At 40.4% G+C, this 22,874-nt stretch overlaps 1 protein-coding gene across 4 annotated transcripts in view; it reads left to right on the top strand.

Annotated features, from left to right (window-relative positions):
- The window catches only part of LOC134641513 (CD166 antigen homolog), a 45,650-nt gene that overhangs the window by 11,487 nt on the left and 11,289 nt on the right, over positions 1 to 22,874 (top strand). For all 4 annotated transcript variants that reach the window (XM_063493970.1, XM_063493969.1, XM_063493968.1 and 1 more), the window contains exons 2-6: positions 19,166 to 19,272; positions 19,487 to 19,703; positions 19,815 to 19,879; positions 20,299 to 20,386; positions 20,633 to 20,797. In XM_063493970.1, the coding sequence (XP_063350040.1) occupies positions 19,166 to 19,272; positions 19,487 to 19,703; positions 19,815 to 19,879; positions 20,299 to 20,386; positions 20,633 to 20,797 (642 nt within the window). The remainder of the gene's footprint in view (positions 1 to 19,165; positions 19,273 to 19,486; positions 19,704 to 19,814; positions 19,880 to 20,298; positions 20,387 to 20,632; positions 20,798 to 22,874) is intronic.

Genomic DNA, 22,874 nt, shown 5'->3' with positions numbered 1-22,874 from the left:
TAAACGTGAAACCACACAGACTTGATGTGCAAGCAGGTACATAATCCTTTGTATGTATTATCTGCATTCCATGTATTCCTCCCACTGCTCTCCGCTCTATTTAGCCAGCAGAGGCTTTACGACCCCCCTAGAGTCAAAAGCTGAAGCAGGACACAATTTGAAACCGTCATGCCCTCTTAATACCAACCAGGCTGTTTGGCTCATTGGAATGGGGAACACTGCTTGCTCTGTTTCACAGTGAAGGGTTAGAAGGTCAGTTCTGTCATTATGAGTGCACAACAGCATACACGACTCTTTGCCCAACTAATATAAAAGTATCAGCCTTACCGCGGCAATTACCGGAGATGAAAGCTACAAAAACCATCTGCCGAACAAATGGAAATACCTACCTGTTAATATTTTCTGTTGTTTACAGCGTAACAAGACATACATTATTGATACGGCAAAGTAGGTGGCGTGAATTAAATTCATGCAATAATAAAAGCACTGCACATATTTCCATTCATCATGCATTTTGAGTTGGGAAAATATTAGGCCATGCCTCATGCAGCATCTAATGAGGCACTTTAAGATCGATAAGTGGATGCATTCTTGTTTACCCACGTAGAAAAGGTATGATTCCTGGCCTGATTTGTCCCCCTCTTCTTTTTTAATTTTTTTTTTCCACAGCTCCCATGAGAGGCTGTGTGTGGTTTGTTGCCAGGATGCTTCAAGAGGGGTGTGTTGTGGCAGCAGGTTTGATTGGTATCCTCAGGCACCACCTGAAACTGTAATATGGTCATACAGATGGCATAATAGTAAACACAACTGCTCCCGCAGGATCAATGGGCTACAAATGTTCAAAGGATTTCCTGCTCAGGGAGGTGTGGGGGCTGGGACTGGGTGGGGCCGCTTTTAGAGGAGAGGGAGCACTTGTGGGACAGGCAGTCAGGCAGGCGGGTACTTGAACAAAAGCTGATTGCAGTTGTGTAAATAGTGGAATCTGAAGCTGCCAGCTGGGGTAATAATTCAAAATAATAATAAAAAAAGATCATAATTCACTGAATTAATTACTAGAATGAGGATGCTTTTAGTCTGATGACTCAGTGGATGTTTCCATCTTGACCCTCCAGTTGGGCTATGTCGGTTTGCATATGTAATTTGCTGAACATGAGCATTAGTGAGAGCTGCATTGGTGATTGTCATCATTAATATGCGTCGCAATAAAAGGGCAAAAGAACCTCACATGCTCCCAGAGCCCAAAACGCTGTTTTTGTTCGATGAACCAACACTCCAAAGCCAAAAGGATATTTATTCACAGCGAAACAAAACAGAGGGAAGTTGTGAATTGACTTAGCTGACTGGCAGAAATTTAAAAACGATCTACTTTGATAATTCAGATTTAATACCAGTGCTCCCTTTTCTTTCATATTATAGTAAAAAAAATTTGACATTTCATGGACAAAACAATTGTTATAATAACAAATCTAATAAAAAAAAAAAAAGCATAATTTGATTGTAACAATGATCAGTAGTTGTAGTCCTGATTTAAGCCTTGGCCAGGGCTAAGTGACTGTTAGAAAATGTCACATCACTACTAGATGTTCTGTGAATTTTCCTTTTTTTTGATTAATAAGATTGAAGAAAATGTTAAAAACTGACATTTCCAGAGCTCAAGGTGACATCTTTAGACTGCGTGTTTCTCCACCAAAGATATTCGATTTACATGTACATAAAACTGAGAAAAGCAGCAAGTCCTTAACCTTCAATGCTGGAAGCAGATTTTAACTTGACTAATCACACAGACACTGACTTGCCTATCAAAATTGCCAACTATTTACCACTATTGCCAACTGGTATTCACTCAATTGGCCACCTGTCCCAGAACCAGCCTGGCTTCCTTTTTTCCCCCTCCATTGCAGCATGCTGTTACTCCAGAGGACCTTTTTATGCTATTAATAAAACTGATTACAAATGATGTTCTGCCTCCAGTCCAGACAGCAGACACTTACCCTACAAGTCAGTCCTGCTCTAGTTGGCTCAGTTGCTTGAGGCGAGCGAAGCTGGCAGGTTTATGGCCAGCATGCAAAAAAAACTGATACCTCCTGTCTGATGTGATACCTCTTGAAGAGACCTGGTGAAACGACGAGCACTTTGATGTCAAGAAGGTTGTTTTGAATGTGTCGGGAATATTTTAAAGCTCCCTCTTAACACCTCTCACTGGGAAGGGGTGAAAAATCGAGGACGTTTTAAGAATTTGAGGATTCATTCCTTGCGCTTAGATTTGCAGATATCAGTTCAGACTTGTCAGTAAATTCAAAGCTCGCTCTGCTCATTAATGTGAAGAGCTACTCACTGCTGCCTCCATCACTTCACCCCTTTAAAGCTTAAATTTGTTTTATTAGACTGTAAACATTTATTTAATTATCCGTGTGACTATATTTTGAAGCCTTAATTGGGCTGATTATACTTTCCTGTGAGCGCTAGAGGGAAAGAAGGGCTGTAATTTTAATTAAATGGGCTAAAAATAAAGTTTTCCAAAAGCAAGTCCTACCCTCGGAGAAACCGCGTCTGCTTATCCAGGCCTCATCTCAAACGCAGGCGAAATAGCATGTAACGGTAAGAACCATGTGATCAGATACCTGTTATCACAGCTGCGATAGATTCAGGAGTGTAGCAGGAGTTGCTGAAATCCAAAATTATAAAGTAGGAGCGCAAATCAGAGCTGCAGGTGGTGTTTTCAGGACATATGTTGCCTTTCATGTTAATTCTACTACTTAGCCACAGCGCAAATGTGGGATTCTTTACCATGCATGGGTTTCACTTGTAAAACTACCATGTGTTTCAGCACGGAAGGGACCAACAACTGGCAAGCAACAAGAGATTTTAAAAAAGTCTTTAGATTTGAAGCGAAGTTCAACTTTAGGCCAATAAAATAGAAAGACTCTTATTAGCGTTTCAGCAAGTGCACGATTAACCAACTTAAATTCAAAGCCTGTGTGATTAGGAGCAGAGTTGTTGCGTGTGGATGCAAGCTCATCATTAGGCATGAGCGAGCAGGACAAATTCAATAATGCTTGTAGGATCCTCCAGTTTAATGAAGTTTGAAGGCTCCTTGGCATATGAGAATGTTATCACATTTAAATGGCTCAGAAATAATTAAAAATGAATGACTAGTTTCTAATCACACGTCTGAACTGCCTGGATTGAGAGTTAACAGACTTCAGCCTTGCTGCGTGCTACACAAAAGCAACATTTGAAATAAACTCTTACATTTTCCTCACAAGTTATTTCTGCTGTGTTTTTAAATGAAAAACTGAATGTTGAACTTCACTGTAGGAACAGTTCATTTTTGAGTCTTTAATGTGTTTAAATACATTTCTTTTCCTTTTTTTTATGCTTCACTTTAACCCTACGCCTCTTCAGATGCCTTCAAGGTGTTGTGCGATCATTTCCACATGTCTCAACCCTAATTAAAATAAGCTTTATCTGTATGGCAGACAGATTCAGGTTGGAAATGGCCAGTTTTCCATTTTAATGGGCAGAAATGATACGATAATCCCTTTTGTCCGGCAAACTTGCTTGCAGGCCATGTCTATTTTTAGGAAAATGACTTTGAAAGCAGAGAGAGGAGAGAGGTTGTGCGGTGGAGGACTTTAATATCCTCACGGTGATGGAGTTTTTAAACTTCTTGCCTGAGAAACACGGTCATCGTGACAGGGTCGAGACTTGGCGATCCATTAGGGCTTCTGATAGCGTCTCCTGCTGACGGGGAACATAAAAAAACCAGTCTGTTCATTCACAAAGCCAGACCCTTGGGTGAGCTAATGTAAGCTCTTCCGGAAACAGAAGAATGAAGTCATTGCCAAAATGTTAGGCACCAAGTTGCATTAGGAGGGGTTAATGGATAAGTAGCAAGCGTTGAGGCCGTGCTTTGTTAATGGCCTAATGTTGCCTTTAATGGTACGTCATTAATGGGAGTTGATGGCGGATGTTTGGAGTCAGGACAGTGAGCTCTCTTCTGATCTGCCCCAAGTCTGCCCGCAGGCAACTCACAACCACTTCTCCCCTCAGGTCCCGTGGCCTGCGCCCCTCAAATACATAATTCACAACATAATGGATGTGATTTCTGAGTGCACTTACCACCCGTTCGCTCGAGCCCGCTGCAGTCTTAAGAGCACTCCCCGCACCCATGCAGCTCGTCTGCTGACGCAATTTATGACATTTTTTAAGAGGTTTTTACGGACGCTCGTGTGGTCGAGTGTGTAGAGGAGAACATTTCAAAGACTAACGATCACGCCACAAGATCAATTTCTAGGCAACCTTATGGCAAGTCATTTAGAGTGATAATCACCACTCTTGTAATGTGCTTTTATCTTTGCAATCTGCCTCGCTCAGAGAAAAATGACTCTGACACTGCCAATAATGGGAGTCGTGTGTCACAGATATGCTATATAAAAAGGTGCCTATGTTTTCCTTCATAATGTCTTTGAGCCTTCTGGAAACATTTATGTGTCTTTCAACTCCCAGTACCAACAAGAACTCTCTTTTTTTTGTAACCCAGATATTAGTTTTGTTATAGGTCTTCACTGAAGGTTAGGAGAGCAATTTAAGCTAAATCAAAGCTGGATCGTCTGCTTTGATTGTGCTGTCATTGGTGCTCGAATGAGACGGCATTTTAGAGTAACTTGACCATAATTAATTTAAATATATGACAATGCTTCTCTTTTAGATTCTCATATTAAACTGACTGACTAATCAAAGGGAAAAATGCAAGAATGTGCTGCAGTTTCCTCATGTTTAGTTTTTTCTTTGTATGGTGTAAATCTTTACGTCTCTCATCAACCAGCTTCAAAGCTCAATAGTTGATTAATAATGATGCAAAAAGTCTGATTTGTGCTGTAATATATGTGCTTATATTGTGCAGAACTCACGACATCGTGCACTTGGTTCTGGCTGTCTTTTGTCTGTTTTGCTGCTCAGTTCTATGTTTTTCTCATTAACTGGATCACAGGTCAAACACAGACTGCGACAACACACCGCGCTTTTTCCACCGCACTCACTTTAATTTAATGATTTAATGGAAAACTTTTGTTGTCTGAGACATCAACAGGAAATATGCTCCCCTTTTTCACTCCCTCACAATCACACACTGTCTTCATTAGTTAAACAGAGTGAAACAGAGTGAAAACAATTGTCCTTAATGGACCAGAATGCAATGCAGTCACAAGGCAACCTGCGTTTTGAGATGTGGAGCAGGACTCGCGTCGTCCTCTGGGCTAATTATTTCGGCGCTCACGCTGCTATTCGTTCCACCTACACGAATAACCCGCAGCTGGTGCAGAGTGTTTGCACCTGTTCTCTGAGGATTATCAACAGGTATTCCGGGAATTGTAGGAAGCATGAGCAAGCAAGACATGATACGACTCGTGTAGTGTTTACCCAGAAGGTGGCACTCTTAAATTAACTTCCACAATGCAAAGTTTTTTTTTCCACTCGGTTACTGCTGGTAATATAACATTTCATGATTGATTGACTGAAATGATTAAAATTACAAATGTTTTTGGAGTTTAGCAATTAGAACTGAATCATCAGGACAGCAGATGTAGCATGTGTGACATTTTCATTTAAAGCTTGCTCAAACCTGTTTGTGTGTAAATATTTGCCGTCATCTTTTTCCAGCTGACTCCCGCCCACTTAGAGTCAATTCGAAGAGCGAACAAAACAAACAAACATAACAACCAAATCTCCAGACTAATAAAATCTGTAAATAAAGAGTGTTGGCTGTTAGCTGCAACTCCAGGGCTAAAAAAAAATAACCCAGTGAGGAAGCGCCAACAATTGCAGTTCCTCAAACGGCCACTTGAGACTCGCTCCAGAAGCGAGTCAATGCTCACAACTTTATAGCAGGAGTTTTTACAGCATGGGACACACAAAAACGCTGTTTTGATCTTTTGAAGCTATTCATGGTGGAGCAAAGTGGGGTGGTAACTTTTATAATAAGGGTTAAAGTTTCCATCGTGCTTTGCCTGACAGCTGGATGCCACACAGGTGACTATAGCTGGTTATCTCAGTTAAAAGAAGTCACAGGGTTGGACCACTAGACCATTGTTCATGCAAGTAAAAGACATGCATTATGGCTTCATGTTTGGCCAATGAGCCATTGAAAAGTCTCAAATTTCAGTATTTTATTTGTATGTATTTGTGCACTTAAAACCTGTTGTAGCTTCTTGTGTTAGCTTCTAATTTAGCCCTCAACTCTGTCATCACAGCTCCAAAAAAGACCAAATGCTAATTTGAAGCATTAAATTAGGAGTTAGAGGTGGCTACAATCACCTTCTTTGTGCAGCTTTAAAAGATCAGAGATCTATAACATGAAAGGTTTTTCTTCAGCAGCGTGGTGCTTCTTTAGGGAGCCAGTCATTAATTACACAAGTGGATTAAAACACCTGAAAACAAAATAAATCTTTCCCTCCTTCTTGGGCCCTCGTCTCTTCCTTTGTTCTCTCGCCTCAATCCCTGATGAGAGGCAGAGGCAGCAACCTGATCCCTCAGCAGCAGGCCTGCACAGGTACCGGGGCCTCCTCAGGACAAATTTGAAACCAGAGAAAATGGAGCCAGCATTTTTAGTCATAAGGGAACAATGGGGACTCGACAGGTGAGACTGCAGGCAATGCATTAGCCCTGTTCCCGCCTGCTGTGTTCTGTGGGTGTCTGTTGACCACACATGAAGCAGCAGCTGAACATTGTTTTCTTTGCTTGAGGGGGAGAGAGAGAGCTGACTATATGTCTCTGTAGAGAATAAATATTCTTCACCGTGGAAGCTACACTGTATATCTGGCAGGAGAGGAGTGTAAATCAGGTTAGCCAAGAGACAAAAGATCCACCTGCAAAACACAGCCATGACACTTGGCCACTGCCAGTGACCTGATGTTATTCTCTGTTGGCATGCAGGCTGCAGCTTCAAAAGGCTGATCTCTTATAATTTTCAGGTTAATTGTCGAACTCTTAATAGATCTGTGATATCTGGCCGTCACCTTTCTGAATTAATTCCAGACTGTAGACTGTATTATTTTCAGAAGCTGTAACGTCTAAGCCAGTGATGTGGTCATGTGCCATTATCGCAGTGCTGCTAAGATTAGAAGGCTTCTATAGTTCTTTTATCAATAAACTACTATGTTATTTATCCTTTTAAGACTGAGAAATATAGCTTACAGTCCAGTTTCACAGTACACTTAATATTCCAATATACTCCATAATCCAAGCTGCTAGGGCTGTTCGATATAACGATATATATCGGATGACGATATAAAAACGTCTATCGTTTCATTTTACGCTATCGTTTGTTTCGTGGTGTCGCAAAATAAACTGTTTACGGCAATATTTTTTCATCATTTTGATGGTCACTGTAGTGGCTATATTAATTTCTTAAAGTTCCCTCTTTCTCTTATAATTAATATAACCACACTACAGACAGACAAGCACTTGTTTTTATGCGTTGTCGTTAGCAACAATGACGGTAAAACCACGGCGTGTCCGCTTGTTTATTTTCCACATAAACCTTTCACAATAAAGCTCAAGATCCTGTTGAGACTTTTCAAAATAAACTGAATCACGTGAAAGATGCAGGGTATTTACAGATGAGAAGCAAAAAAGAGCCGTTAGGTGCTAAAAAAAATAAACCTTAGACTCAAACGTTAGAACAGACTTTTCCCCGCAGCACGCTGTGTAATAAATACTCACAAAGAAAACGGCGGCTGTTACAACTTATGTCTAAAAATGTATAGTTTCATGCATCAGTTAAAACACTCGACTCTAGGTACACGACGCCCAGCTGGAAAAACTTCACGCAAGTCGAGCTGCCCGAGATTCACAGAATTTACAGAAAATGTTGCATTTTTGTGATTTATATCGTTATCGGACGATAGATGTCTTAATATCGGGATATGAGATTTTGGTCATATCGCACAGCCCTACAAGCTGCATTCTCATCTTTTGCACATCACAGATGGAGTAGACTTCAGAACTTGCTTAGGTTAAACCTGTATGTCACCCTTGAACAGTTTAATCTTTAATTTGATGATGTTTTGTGTAACGAACGCTCTTGCGTTTCTTTATCTTTCTATCTAATAGTCATTGATGTCACTGGATAATGAGTAATGATGGTGAACTTTGCGTTTTTGGTTTTTTTTCAGTAATGTGAATAATGACGATGATAATAATAATAATAAAAGAGGAGCCAGAGCCTTGAAGCTTTCAGGTCAGCTCATCATCTGTGCATTCTTATGTTTTAAAAACCTCTCTCCATCCACTGCAGAGATTTCCAGATTTATCATGAATTCTTCGATCGTTTTGTTTGCCAAGCATTAGTGCTTTTGTTGGTTTTTAGAGCACAGTGGCCTAAAAAATGTTTCCATGCTGCTGAGGTGAAGGAGGGGAGCCATTAGGCTTAATAGACTCGGACTAATAATACCGTGTGTTGCACACTCTACATAATTCTCCATTTGCTGTCCATCCTCTTCCTCAGCAGAGCACAGGCTTATTTTGCCCTCAAGTGACGAACATGGCTCTGCTCAGTGGCTGGGTAAATGTGAGGGGTTTTTTTTTATCTATTTTTATTTTAGTCTGGTTTATGAGAGCCTCTTTTTTTTGAACAACAATGTCAGATGTACAGCTAAATAATCACTTGATTAGATCATTAGATGGCCAACAGAAAATGCGCGACTATTTTGACAAATGTGGTAACGTTAGATGAGTGCTGTGACACATTGCCGATGGAATCATTAAAGCTGTCTTCAAGAAAATAATTACACCAATCATCTTCTTTGTGTCGTGGTATTGTAAACTAAATTGGTGCGTTTTGGACAAAAGAAGAAATTGGAACGTGTTAGCACGCCAGTTTGAACCAGCAAAATTTTCCATATAGTTAATGCTAAAAAAATGTTGATCTTTGAAAGCACAATCATCTCAGACAACATACAGAAAATAAACTAGGCACCCGTGGAGAAGCTCAAAGGACATTGTAGACATCAATGATAAAAATGCACCCATCAACAGCAATTTACTAACAAATCAAAGACGCCACAGCAGCAGAACAACCTCAAACGCTGTTCCCTTCCTGACGAAAGCAGCGATGATGTGATAACAAGCAAGCTACAGTCGACACAAATGCACTGCCATATTCACAAGCAAAGCAAACACGTCTGACCGCCAGCTGTCACTCGCAGTGTCGTTTGCAGCGAATTTATGGTGGCAGGGCAGGAAATAAACTGGTCTTACTTATTAGTGATACTCCCAAAAATATCTTTTCAGAATTCAATCTGAAACATTTCATCAAGTCACAAATATCCAGTTGTTGGCTTAATGCTCTTGTGTCAGCAAACGAATAGCCAACATACTTGGGCTGTCATCATGAGTACTGCAGAAGCAGCTTGGTGATTCTGATGATCTGCCAGGTTTCGCTGTTTCTCAAAGATTCATTAAGAAGGCTGAAATTTGCTGCACCTGTTGGAGGTGTCGAGGGTGCTGTAGCACAGCTCACAGCCTTGGTAGTGCAAAGATTTTTTATTGATTATTTTTTCAATCCGTAATTGGTTTAGCAGATGAAAATTAAAAAAAAAAAAATGGAAAAAACCACCCTCTGCAATCTCTTGTGGTCAACTGTGAGGGCTTTAATCTCCATGTGTCATCCAGAACTTCTATTATTTTCCCCTGACTGTTACGTATGATGAGAAAAAGAACACTCATACTTGAAGAGTCTGGATAAATTAAAGGGTTTAATTGAATAATCAACTAGTTGAAAATGTGACAGGTTTGCAGTTGTCTGAATGCTGGATGTGGATACCTGAAGTTTTTTAACGCGGGTCTGCAAAGTGATTTTTGAACGTTACACTGAGAACATGTCCTAGCGAGCATGAAAATAAATTGGCCTGCTATTCTTGAGACTAATTTCCCATCCTAAGGCAAGGCCATGCATCGATTCAGTGTTATATTAATATCAAACAATATTGCAGAGTCTTCTCCATCATAAAACTAATAAATGTGTTAGACTTTAGACACGTTTTTCATGGAACTTGTAGATAAGAATCCATAGAGAGTGGATCACTTATTAAAAACAAAAGAGACTAGGCTGGCCTAGTTCAGCTGAACTGCAGACAGAGCCTTTGGGGACCATTGCCAGAAAATGAAACCTTTGTCCCGAGTCTTTCTGTCCACAAATGGACCTTTTTCTTCCAGATTGGTTCTTCTCTGAAAGACCTCTATGCCCCGTTGAAGGTCAAAGAGACACAGGGCCATATCTTTAGGGTGTTGTGCAGCTTTCTGAGCCCTGAAACAGATGGCGCTTCATAAATGAGAAAAATGGCTCTAAATCCTCACCTCTCAAACGTTCATTTCTCATATTACAGCTTTTGTCGAACCCAAAGTGCTTCAACAAATTCATACCTGCTGCTTACTTGTGGAAAATAGCAATTATCCAGCAATTTTTGTGTGATAATCAATAAATAATTGCCGGCGTTTATCAAGCACAAGTACCACAATGTTCTTTGGTGTAGTAATTTGTAATAATTTGCTGTTTTTTTTTCTTGTAAGATGCACGTCTGGATTTTGTTGATTTCATACAAATGTTAAAGGCCTGAAGTGTAACCTTGAGCTCTGAACTTAAATACCAAATTGTGCGTGATTTTGGGGATTACGCAAAAAAGTGCCAGCATTTTGATGAATAATGCTTGTAACACAACTGAGAAAACAACTAGAGTAGCAGTGACATGTCTAGTTGTGACTGAAGGTGGTCATCAGTCCTTTCACACAGAATAATTCAAAGGCTGAAAGAGTGGCAGCCCAGGCCAGTAGTTTTTATATGGTCATATTTAGCAACTGTTACATTAGCACGCTCCCAATTTAATGTCAATGTATTGACAATTAAAGTACATTGTAGTCAAAACTTTATGAAAGGAATCTGAAGAGAAGACTTCATGTTTTAGAGCACTTTTTTGCTTTGGTGAAAGAGACCTTCTCTCTTAAGAGAGAAGTAGCCTTGTTTGTATCACAAACTTGTAACTATATAACTGGATTTCAAAGGAAAGAATGTGGATCCGACGACAGGTACGTCCATCTTTTAGATCTGTGAGAGCCACACTAGAGAAGACGCGCTGCACTTGTTGCAAACAGGCAGGCTCTGAGAGAAAGCTCCTTTATTTGACAAGGTAAAGCAAAAATCCATCAGTGAAGAATGTATTAATTAAGTTTATTACATTATCTCAGGTTAGTACAATATGTCTGACTAATATTTACGTGTCCAAGAATTAAAATCAGCATTTGACTTTATCACACGTCAGATGCCGTCAGTCTAATGGAAAGAAATGCATGCCTTAAAGCGGCTAGAGCTTTGGATGTCAGGATTTTTTCCCCCCCAACGGGCTCACGCCAGTGTGGTAGAAAAAAGAAAGGAAATAGAAGCTGATGCTCTCAGTTTTATGCTATAAAGACAGTGACAGGCAATTACAGCTAAGAAGAAAAAAAACGAAAAAGCTAAATTATAGAGCACGCATTGTTGACGTTTGGAATGGTGGTTCAGCCTGCAACAAAAAGAGGAACTGTGCGAGAGGGATGTTGTGCAAGCTGTGCTGTCAGTTATCCATCAGTGACATGATTACACCCCTTCCCTCAAGAGAGACAGACGCAGATAGTGAGGATGTGGCTGTGTATTTTTTTTTTTTAAAGAAATCTCTCTACAGCTAGCTGGTCTGGAACGCTTCCTCGGCGTGAACTGATACTGTAGCAGAATTTAAATACAGTCATGTGCTTGTCATAGTCAGTAACGCACGAGTTGAGCGTGTGTACTCAGTGAAAGAGTTGGCAAAACAACAGCCTGCAAAGCTCATTTATTACCAAATATCTACAAGGATTCTTTGGGGACCCTGGTGGTCCTTCTGACACCTTTCCGTGTGACAGAAGCGTTGCGGCAATTTTTCGCAACAGCGAGTAATGAGAGTTTGAGCTTATTAAACCAGTGATCTCTCTCATTTGAGGTTCTTAATATGGCTAATCAAAATTCAGCACTTGTTAAATTATTAAAGAAGAGACAAGGACGAGAGGCAGAATGTCACGGGAGGTTAGGTTTTCTTTGATTTCTTGCTCCTTAGGCAAACGGCGTTCACTATAAGAATCTAGCCTTTCCTCGAGTATTATTGATCCAGTTGAAGTGGTTCTGTCTGCCCCTTCACACTGAACCGCTTCTGAAGCAAGGCTATTTGCCATCAAGTCTTTGTGGACATGCGCCATGGGATCCCCATTCAGTGCACAATCCTCATTTTCAGCACTTAATAAGTTTGGGCCTCGGTTTTCTTTTGGTTGTTGCAGCTCAAAGGGACACACACAAACGCACACACACACAAATAGGAGGGCGTAAGGTAGCAAAACAGGGATATAGAGACTAATGCGGGGAGGTTGCTGATTTCCCTGGTGAGTTTATATCTGAGCTGTCGTCACCTGTCTCTTCTCGGGAATAGAGGCGCCTTAATCAGGAACATAAAAGTATCTCCTGCGGTGCTGCCTCCTGTCTCTGTCACTCGCCTGTCTCTTAGTTGAGTTACCATTGCCAGAGTAGCAGCTAATTTTTCATGTCCAGTGTAAGAAAGAGAAAAAAGTACAGTGAAATTCAAATTCAGACGAGCAAACACGTTTTTTGGGGTGGTTGACGAGACTAAAAAGTCTGTAATGCTTTTTGTAAAACTACCAAATGATGTGCACTAGAATATTGTCTTACTTTAACTCATAGCTTTAGTTTGAAATCCCAGAAATACTGAATCTTTTAAGCAGCCTTCAAAACCGACTTTTTTTTATGAGCTTGACACAGAAAATGCAGTTTTTTTGGAGTAGTACTTTCTACACAGCACTATCCCATCAAAAACCCAAATTAGTGTTTGTTTATTTCTGTTATGGGGATTTTCTTTGTGAATTAATTTCTGCTAGAGAAATGTACATTGGTTCTTGTGTCCCATATAACTTATGACATGAAATATGTCCTCATTTAATGTTTTTACTCTCCTGCTAAACTCTGTTCTTTGTGCAAAAGTCTTGAGTCACCCTCTCATTCCTTTGTATTTTGCTAGGAAACTGGGAAATAGACACACATGTTCATGCAGTGCATCTATGGAGGCAAAAACTGAGCTTGTACAATTCGAATGAGCTTAAAGGTCAATACTTTGTATGGCTTTTATTTTTCAACATTGTCTGAACTCTCTTAGGCATTTTTCTTCTAAGTTCTTTAAGATGATACCTCACTGCTTCAGTAGTGTTGAAGTCTAGGTTCTGGGAGGCCAGTCAATGACTGATCTATCAGGTATGCTTTTGCTACATTGGCGGTATGTCTGGAATCATTGCCATGCTGAAAAATGCAGCTTCAAATTGCGATAGAGCCTCCACTGTGTTTTACAGATGGCTGTAAACACTCACACTCACCAAAAATTTCAGCGTTGGACTCGTCACTCCATCAGACCTGTTGCCACTGACTTTCAGTCCAGTTCTTGTGTGATTTGGCACACCTCAGCCTTTTTGCCCTGTTTCACTTCCTTAAGAATGGCTTCTTGACAGCTACGCTTCCACTGACATCATTTCTGATGAGGCTTCAGTGAGCAGTAGACTGATCAACTGAAGGGCCAGATCCTGTGCAGGGTCCCTGTTGGATTTCCTTCTTAAAGACAGATACTGGTCACCTGTCCAGTTTTCTCAATTATTTTAAGGATACACTGCCAACATATGTCTGTCAAACTGTGTTATGTTTGGCATTTATCATAGATTCACATAAAAAACAAAATGGGAACAAACGATGTGTTTTTGTGACTGGCTGCTGGTAACAAAGTCCCAAAAATACAATTTAAAATTGATGCTTTGCCAGGTTTCCTGTTATGTGTTTACACAACACTGGCTGAACTGGAATTATGTGTCTTCTAGTGCTTGGATTATTCATAGGTTAGTGTTAAGTGGCTTAAACAAACAAACTAAAAGCATTATACTGAAACTGGACTGAAATTTAGTGAAAAAGCAGCCCGTGTCCGAAGGAAAACTTCAAAAAGTTGGAGAATTTTTGCTTCTGCTTGGAAGTGAAATTAAAACAAATGTGGGATGACTAAAGACGCTGCACAGTGCTGGATATAGTAAGTATTATATTATATAAAAGTGTTATTATTGTCTTCAGACATACACCAACAAGGTAAAACCATAAGGAAGTGGTAAATGTTAAATATCCTCCTCATCATATAGACAATGATTACAAGCTGATGATTGGTATGCATGGTGTAAACTTGTGTGTATTTGTCAACGGGAAGTCGCTCAGTTCACCTACTTTTGTTGCAAAAGGATTACCTTATCTCAGCGAGCAGCAGGAGCTTTGTCTTCTGTTACTCAACATGTGCGATTAGTTCTCATTGTGCGACAGTGTAATCTGCACAGATAATGCTTTTTCCCTTAATGCAGACTCTTTTAAAGTTCTCAGAGACACTGAAGGCAGCTTTATTTGAATATTCAAAATGTCTATTTGAATTTGAAATGCAAGGAGTTTATTATACAGAGAGTGTGATAACCTTTGCAACACTGCTGGGCTTGCAGTGTACCTTCGTATTGTCTCCTGAGTGGTTTGCGTCTTATTACTAAGACACAGCATATGTGGGCTTGGTTGCCGACTTGGTTTAGAAAAACGCTTGGATTTGTCCTCAGCCATTAGAGCATTCTGGCATCAACATGGCCAGGAGATGCACACAATAAAGATAGTGAGAGGCTATTTTTGGCACCTTAAATGCTAAAATGTAATCTAGCGGGATGTCATCAAATATGACACATGCAAAAATGCGTCCCTTGAACAGAGAGCTCATTAATGGATTCCTCTCAATGTATTCACAATGCCTCCATTTTTTCCTTTTTGCCACACAGCGTGGGCAATCTTTTATGCCTGGATCAGAAACCTGCACGATTCATTTACTTTAAAAACAACCAAGTGTAGGATGGCTACATCAGCATGCTGGGTTCACAACCAGCAATCTGCATTATTTCAGGTGGATCACACTCATGTACATCCAATTGCTAAAACACTGAAAGTGAGCAAGACTCTGTGAAATGCAGGCAGAAATTTACAGTCCAGAAAACGACCCAGTGGGTGCATTTACTCTTAGCTCATGCATGCAGTAAAGCAGCATTTCTCTTATATTACACTGCTTAAAAAAAAAAGTACATTTCGTGAATGTACGAATACCTGAAGTAGGTAACATTTTCCCCCCAAACAGAGTAATTTGTGAAGACTGATCATTGCACGACTTGATTCCCGAAAAGCTTTTAACAGATTTTACATGGAATAAATTATAGGAAATGAGAGAATCAGTGCAGGAAATGCACGTACTTTAGTTGACAAGTGACGGAGCTTATCCCTGTGTTTGGTGAAGAATTCCTGGTAAAGCTGTCAGCAGTTGAAATGTGGCGAGGTTTGTTTTGTCCCGTGCTGTCACTGTTAAATGTCGCCGAGCCTTATTTAAATGCAGGGATTGTATCTATGTGGGTGAAGTGCCGTGGTAGTGCTATGTGTTCTCAGATAGTTTTCTTTTTTTGTTGTTTTTTTTTCTTTTACTGGGTGGGTTACTCTGCTTTGATGCTCACACAAGCTGTTTCTGCTTCATGCAGCTGTAAGCACTGATTACAGCCACCACTGCAGATAGACTTTAACACTTTTTTAGAGCCTTTTTGTTCTGTCTATATCTTGTTTTCGGTCTCTGCATTGGTAATTTCTGATGTTTCCATCCATCACTTTGTTTCAATTTATTCAGATGTCATAGTGAACAAGGACACCTTCAGAAAGTTCAGTCTGTCTGTTGGGCTGTTAAAAATAGGTAATTATTTTCAGTAGTTCTCCTAGTGCACCTGTTGAGAAGGTCGCAGCGACTCTTAACAACATGTAAATAGCTTTAGACAAAGTTAGTTCAGCTTAGCACCTACTCTTCAGAAGGGCAATTATTTAGCCAGGCTTTGGCTTTTCACGTAGATAACAAAAAAAAACAAGGTGTAACATGTAGAGTACTGATCTTTAGAGGTCCACTTTAGACAACTGACCACTTCAGGCTTTAACACATGTGAGTGATATCAACATTTTCATCTGGTCTGACTCTCTTCAAAAAGGTAGGCTAAAGTGTACTCCCTCACATAGAAAACAGTTCGCCCTGAGCTGAGTGATCTAAAGAGGTTGAAGCTCCACAAACACTTGTAGTGTAAAGAAGCTTTATTACTTGACCGGTGTGGGTCAGTATGTGGCCCTCGTCGGTATAATCAAAAACTACATCGCAGACGGCACTTTAAAAAAAATTGTTTATGGCCGAACATGTACTAAATGTGTCTGCTTTCTAGCATTCTGCGTTTCTGTTGGTTGTGCAAACATGGGTCGTAGCAGCACGGTGGTGAAGCGGTTAGCACCGTTGCCTCACATCAAGGTTTCTGGTTCAAACAACCTCTCTGTGTCTCAATGGGTTTCCTCCCACAATCCAAAAACACACATTACGTTAAGTTGGTCTTTCTGAATTCAAGCCAAGAGTCTGAGCGTGCGAAGGTGACATTTAACCATACAGAGACCTTTCAGTGGTCAGCAAATAATTACACCACATTGTTTTGCTTGAAGGAACAGCACAAGGAGTGCTGGAAATAAGGAGTTGTGCAGTGTTGTCATGTGGTATCTGAAGGGCCTTTAAGTGAACTTCCCAGATGTTTAACGTGTTTAAAGTGAGCCCATAGACTGTATATAAAAGATGGACGTATCTACTGTGGCTAGCAAATTCTCACTGTGAATCTTCAAGATGAACATTGTAGCTACAGCTGTCGTAGGTTTTTGAAACAAAATGTCAAAGAAAACCCGGCAAATGCCATTGTGACCGTATTTGCAAATTTAGTATCATGTTGTATTCAATTGTTGACTCTCAGGAAAGTGTTGATTGATGTCACAGGTTAAGGTACCCAAGAGCTGTTTTCCTACTAACTTCTATACAACCACCCTTTTTTTTTTTTTCAAGCAGAGGAGTCTGCCCCTGCTGGCACAGCCGGGCTGAGGAACGCGAAAGGTGACCTTCCGCATTCTTATACGACGCGTCGGGTTATGGATGAAATCATGTAGTATGGCACTCCCGCGGTAATACACGTTCCAGCCATGTATTCCAGCCCTAACCATAACCTTATCCCTAACCTTAACCAGCACTTTAATGACATTAAATACTGTTTTCCAAAGCGATTTTTATATAAAATCTTAATTAGTTTAAAGGACAAGCAACACAATAGGAGTTGAGAGGCAGATGATCATTTCACAAGCTGTAGATTCTACATGTGTAGATTCGATCCAAACGGTTCTCATCTTTCATCGTTTTTCCGATCTCGTAATATAGGGACGTGTTGTTGAAGAGTAATATATCAGCGATTTGTTACCTAGCGTAAAATGTTACGCTTTTGGAGTGAGAACATGTCGGCTGGTATATATAAACACCTATACCAGACACAAGGTGGGAAAATAGGGCTGTGCAATTAATAGCATGTGGCTTTACAAGTGATGTTTTTATTTAATTACGTGACTTTAATTATAATTAGTTTGAGGGAGTTTGAGGAGTCTCTGAGCAACCATGTTAAATTATTGTAATCTTCTTGTTGACCAAAAAAATTTTTTTTAATACTTTGAGAAAAAAGAGAAAGATCAAACTTGTTTTTTTTTGCCCCCCTACGAGGTAAAACTTCCTTGTAGGGTTTAGAGGAAAGGCAGAAAACAGCTTTAAAAAGCCATAGAGCTAAGAGGCAGACATGCCTTGTTTAAAGTCTTCTTATTAAATTGTCTGTGTTTGTCATCTTTCTGCAGTAGTGACTTCAGAAACAGGCTTTACGGAGTTCAGCGATGGGCTCGGTGCTGTTTCTTGTGAGTTGACAGCTCGTAACGATGAGTGACAGGTGTCGGTGTGCGAACTTGTTCAGCTTAGTGTCAGGAGGACGGCAATAAGTGCAGACTTTGTTGACTCGAGGCAAACTGTCTGATTTTGTTGTCTCTCTAGTTTCATCACACATGTACATAACTATTTTATGGACTCGTTTAATAGTCCTGATGAGAAAATGACACTTAACGACAGGGGGTTTACTGTGTGCGAAGGAAACCAGGCAGGTATTTGCGCACCTCTGAACTTGCCAACTGTGCAAGCATGCCTTCCGGGTCCCAGTTGTTTCTCTGTTTTAATACAGACAGTGGTAACCAGAGTAAAAGTATTTACCTTCATTCAAACAGGATTCAAATGAGTATCACGCACAGAGCAAATGAATTCAGTTCATCTCTGTACCACACTAAGAAAACCTTTAAAAGTCTGATGTGTTCAGAGGGAAAGTGAGAGTATAACTTTTTTTTTCTCAGTGCAGAAATGGCATTCTGGTGTGCAGCTGGGTTTTTTGTGCACGAATATAATCAGACAATTTCAGGGTCGAATGCACGCAGAATATTGGAGGATCTTCATTGTTTTGCACTTTCCTTGTAAAAAAAAAAACCACACAAAACACAAACATTACTTGTCTCTGTTTCAGCAGAGAGAATCCGACTGGTCACCGTTTTCCTCTCATACACTTTACTGAGCTGCTCTCAAGCTGTTTTGGATTTTAGCTGTCAGATTTATGCTTCCACACATACGCTTGTGCGTTTACCTCTGCCTGAACTCCGAGAGGTCTGAAATGTAAATTTGAATGCCAGAAAAACTGAGCAACACCTCATTTTCAGTCGGGCCATGGCAGCCTCTTCTTCCCTGCAGCCCTTTGGCTCTAACCCCTCATCGCAGCCCATTGAGACACTTCGCCTGGCACCCCCCTCCCATCCCCCTCTTGAACATTTTGTCTCCATGGCAATGTTTTGAATGAGATTTAGGGCAGGAAAGGTTGTTGTTGTTGTTGTTTTTTTCCCAAGGGAGCTGAAAAATTAGCAGAACTCTATAGAAACTGCTGTCCTCGTGTGTTTAGGCGAGCACTAAGTGGTGCTGATAAATGTCAGTAAAATGTATGCAAACAGGAGGCGCTGTAAAGCATTCAGAATAATAAGCATTTTCATTTTCTGTCCTAATAATTCGTGCTGTGTTGCAGCTGACCAGATTAGCCATTCTTAGAAAGCAATTGAAAATGTGCCTTTGGTGTTTCTCTTTTGCAGTCACCTCTTTGGAGCCTATTATTGGCCAGTATGGGGAAATGCTCAAGATCCCATGCAACAGTGGAGCCATAAAGGCAGAAGACATCGCCATCACTAAATGGAAATATGTAAGTCACACTGGAGATCAGTTGTTCTCAAAATGGCAAAGTAGGTCTAATGCCCACTTACTGTGTCTGAAGTCGAACCACGCCCAGTCTGAGTGCATTAGACCATGCTTCTGTCCCTCCATATGACACTGTGTGAACAGTGCATGCTTTTATTGTGAACACGAAGCCAGTGCCATATGCGAGCGACACATAATAAGCGCGCTCTGCTCTCCAGGACAAAGGGGATGGAGTTCCAGGATACCTGCTGGTCAAGCAGAAAAACCAGAATGTCTCAATCAGCGCCACTGATGAATACAAGGTCCGTGTGAGCATGGACAAAAACTCCAGCCTGCTGATCTCTGCCGCCAAGCTCAGCGACCAGCGGACTTTCACTTGCATGGTGGTGACCGACGGAGACGTGTTCGAATACCCAGTTAATGTCCTAATTCACAGTGAGTCTGAATTAGCTGAAAAATTGTCGAAATGCCCTCGTTCAAGTGCTGTGACTGACACAAGCAACGCCCAGCCTTTCCATTCATACTGTTTTTTTCCCTCAACTACAGAGTTGCCGGCAAAGTTGGAGATTTCTGATAAAGCACAGGAGCTAGAGATTGGAAGACTTACTAAGGTGGAGTTTTTAATGATAAACATTTTAATGCCTACATTATTTTAAGCAATGAGTCATGAAGGGAAATTCCTTACTTGAGCTAACGTATCTTGAGGCCTAACAGAGACGGTGCCTGTTACTGTAGTAATGACTTCTTTGAAGTGATTCTCATGAATTAGTAAAGAGTAGAAATCTCGCTTGTGCTACAATTAAAAGACCCAAAGGATTTAAGGGGCTTTACAAATGCTTTAGGCATTTCATGGTCTATTGCATGGAAAACTGTTTAGTCCTCAAATACCAGAGTGGCATTAACAAAAAGCTAATTTGCTCATATGTTTGGTCATTTAAAAATAGTCATGAAATGCATTTTTTTATTCATCCTTTGAGTGCTTTTCTTGCCTATGTGTCTCACTTTTTCTTTCTCTTTTTTTGCTTTGCAGCTTGGAAAATGTGTTGCAAAAGATGCCAACCCACCTGCAAACATCACATGGTTCAAGAACAATAAACCTCTGGAGGCTGATGGGAAAGGTGAGCATTCACCATCCCTTTTGTTGTCTTTGAGTTCTAAAAATTTTTTTTGACATTTATAAATATTGCATACACAGATGGTTTTATTCTCTCTGACAGGGACAGTTGCTGTAAATTATTCTGCTGTGATGAATTGTGCTGCACTCTCATGACGGCGCGGCTCATGACTGTGTGCAGTGTTTTGGTCATTGCACATTTTTTTCCTTGTTAGAGTTTTCAGACAGTGCTTGTTTGTTTTCTGTCTAGGGATTTCCATCAAAGCTTCTGTTGTGCCAGACTCTAATACCGGCCTCTCGACCACTACCTCCACACTCGAATATTCTGCAATGAAGGAAGACACAGGCGCCAAGTTCGAATGCCGTGCTGACGGTCTACCGCTGGAATCCTCTTCCGTGAACTTTACTATTACCTGTGAGTCGTTGAGCATACTTTGTCTAACACCTTTTATTTTGCTTTTGTTTTTTTATTTGTAAATTCAAAGAAAGGGTTTAAAATGCAAGATGATCATCATGAAATCTCTGAAAGTTTACGCTCTGTCTAAACTACATTACATATCCTGAAAACGACACCCACTCAAACACCCACAATATTCTACTTCAGCTTGAAAGCCTCGGTAATCCACTGCCTGTAGCAGGACAAAACTATAAAATGTGCCTGTATCAGAGGATTGTTTTAGCACCTCATTTGTAATTAACTGTTGCAAAGATATTTGTAGCAAGCTGCCAAGGCACAACATAATAATGCTGCTTATAACTCTGTGAATTATCCACAATATACTATAACACAAACTATATACAGTCAAAATGCTGGAGCTTAATTTACAACAGGGACCTTCACTCTATGCAAAGTAAGCAGAGCCATGAAAATTCTCCCCTCTGCTGTGGTTGGGAATTAATGACCAGCTATGGCCAGACAGGTAAGCAGCGATTTGGGATGCAGTACTGTGCAGACACCCCCCCCCCCCATTTTTCTGTATTTTGCTTACAAGCAGTGGGTTGCTTGTTCACTCATTTTCAGTCCAAAAATGCCAAAGATAACACAGTATGACATATAGCATTATTGTGCCAACAAAGCAATACCCAGAGAGCTACTAGCTGGAAACTTGGTATATAGCGCCTTGGTGTGCAGTGTGTCCTAAAGAAATTTGAGGAAACTGGACAAATGGCAGCCAAAATGAGAGGTAACAAGCATAAAAACTATCTATAGCAGATGAACAGTGTGTGAAAGTCATGCCTTTAAGAAACAGGCAAGTATGTGAGACCAAACAGATGTCTGGCTCTTCGGTCAAGTCATTCTTAAGGAAGGGAAACAGAGAGAAAAGGCTGAGGTATGCCAAATTAAAGAAGAAGACCGAAATCAGTGGCAACAGATCTAATGAAGCGATTTAAAATGTTTGGTTCAAATCATTGTCAGTGTGTACAGAGGAGGTCAGGAGCCATCTGTAAAACACAGTGGCTCTCAAACACACTGCCAATGCAGTAAAACCATACCTGGATAGAAAAAAACACACACTATCCATCATGGATTGGCCTCCCAGATTCTCCGGACTTCAACATCATTGAAGCAGTGTTGGATCATCTTGACAGAGAACGGAACAAAAGGCAGCCAACATCCAAAGAAAACCTTTGAATGTCATTCATGAGCTATTCCTGAAGACTATTTAAAGAAATTAGAAGAAAGCTTACCTTGAGATTTCAGGCTGTGTTGAAGAATAAAGGTGGCCGTAGCAATTGGTGACTTTTAAGCTCATTAGTATTGTACAAACTCTGTTTTTGGCGTAAGTACTGCTTTTCTATTCAGTTTTGCAAGTTTCAATAAATCGCTGCCCCTATTTGCCATTTTTCTAGCAGAACACAAAGAAAGGTGGACCTTTGTGCAGTACTGTGATTTGGTGCAAACTTGAAGGAAGAAGGTGCTGTGTGAATGTATATAATGTTCAAAGAGGACTTACAACTGGGCGTTTTTTTCTCTCTGGCTACACTGTTTTATTTCAGGTTGTTTTGTTTAAGATTCTCCTCGCTGACGTCTGTGTTTCCTCCACCGCGATGAGAATTACAAACATGTTTTATTCACATTTTTTAAGTATTGACACAAATGAATCAGTGATGCTGTTTTCTTTTCTAAGCATCAATAATTAAAGTGAGTATGTTTCTGTTGATGAAACTTTGCTGTTGATGAAATTTTGCTTTTTGGTGAGAAAACAGCTTATTTAATATGGCATGACAAGAATTTCAAAATGGAGTGAAAGAGAATAAAAGTGTCCCTTTTTAATTGAAGTCAAGCTTCTTGCACATCACACGTGTAACACAGCAGCAGCTCGTGATCCACGAGAAGACCAAGAGACATTTTACAACTGTAATCAGACGGTGCCTGTGGTTTTTGCGAGTGCATTAACATTTTTTTTTTTCTATAATTCTCTCACTTCCAGTCGAGACAGACACGGGTAACGGCACCTTTTGATGGTGAAAGTTGAAAAATGAGGTGTGGA

The sequence above is a fragment of the Pelmatolapia mariae genome, linkage group LG14 (genome assembly GCF_036321145.2).
Source record: "Pelmatolapia mariae isolate MD_Pm_ZW linkage group LG14, Pm_UMD_F_2, whole genome shotgun sequence".
In the NCBI taxonomy this organism is placed as follows: domain Eukaryota; kingdom Metazoa; phylum Chordata; class Actinopteri; order Cichliformes; family Cichlidae; genus Pelmatolapia; species Pelmatolapia mariae.
This window is presented reverse-complemented; position numbering and strand designations above follow the sequence as displayed.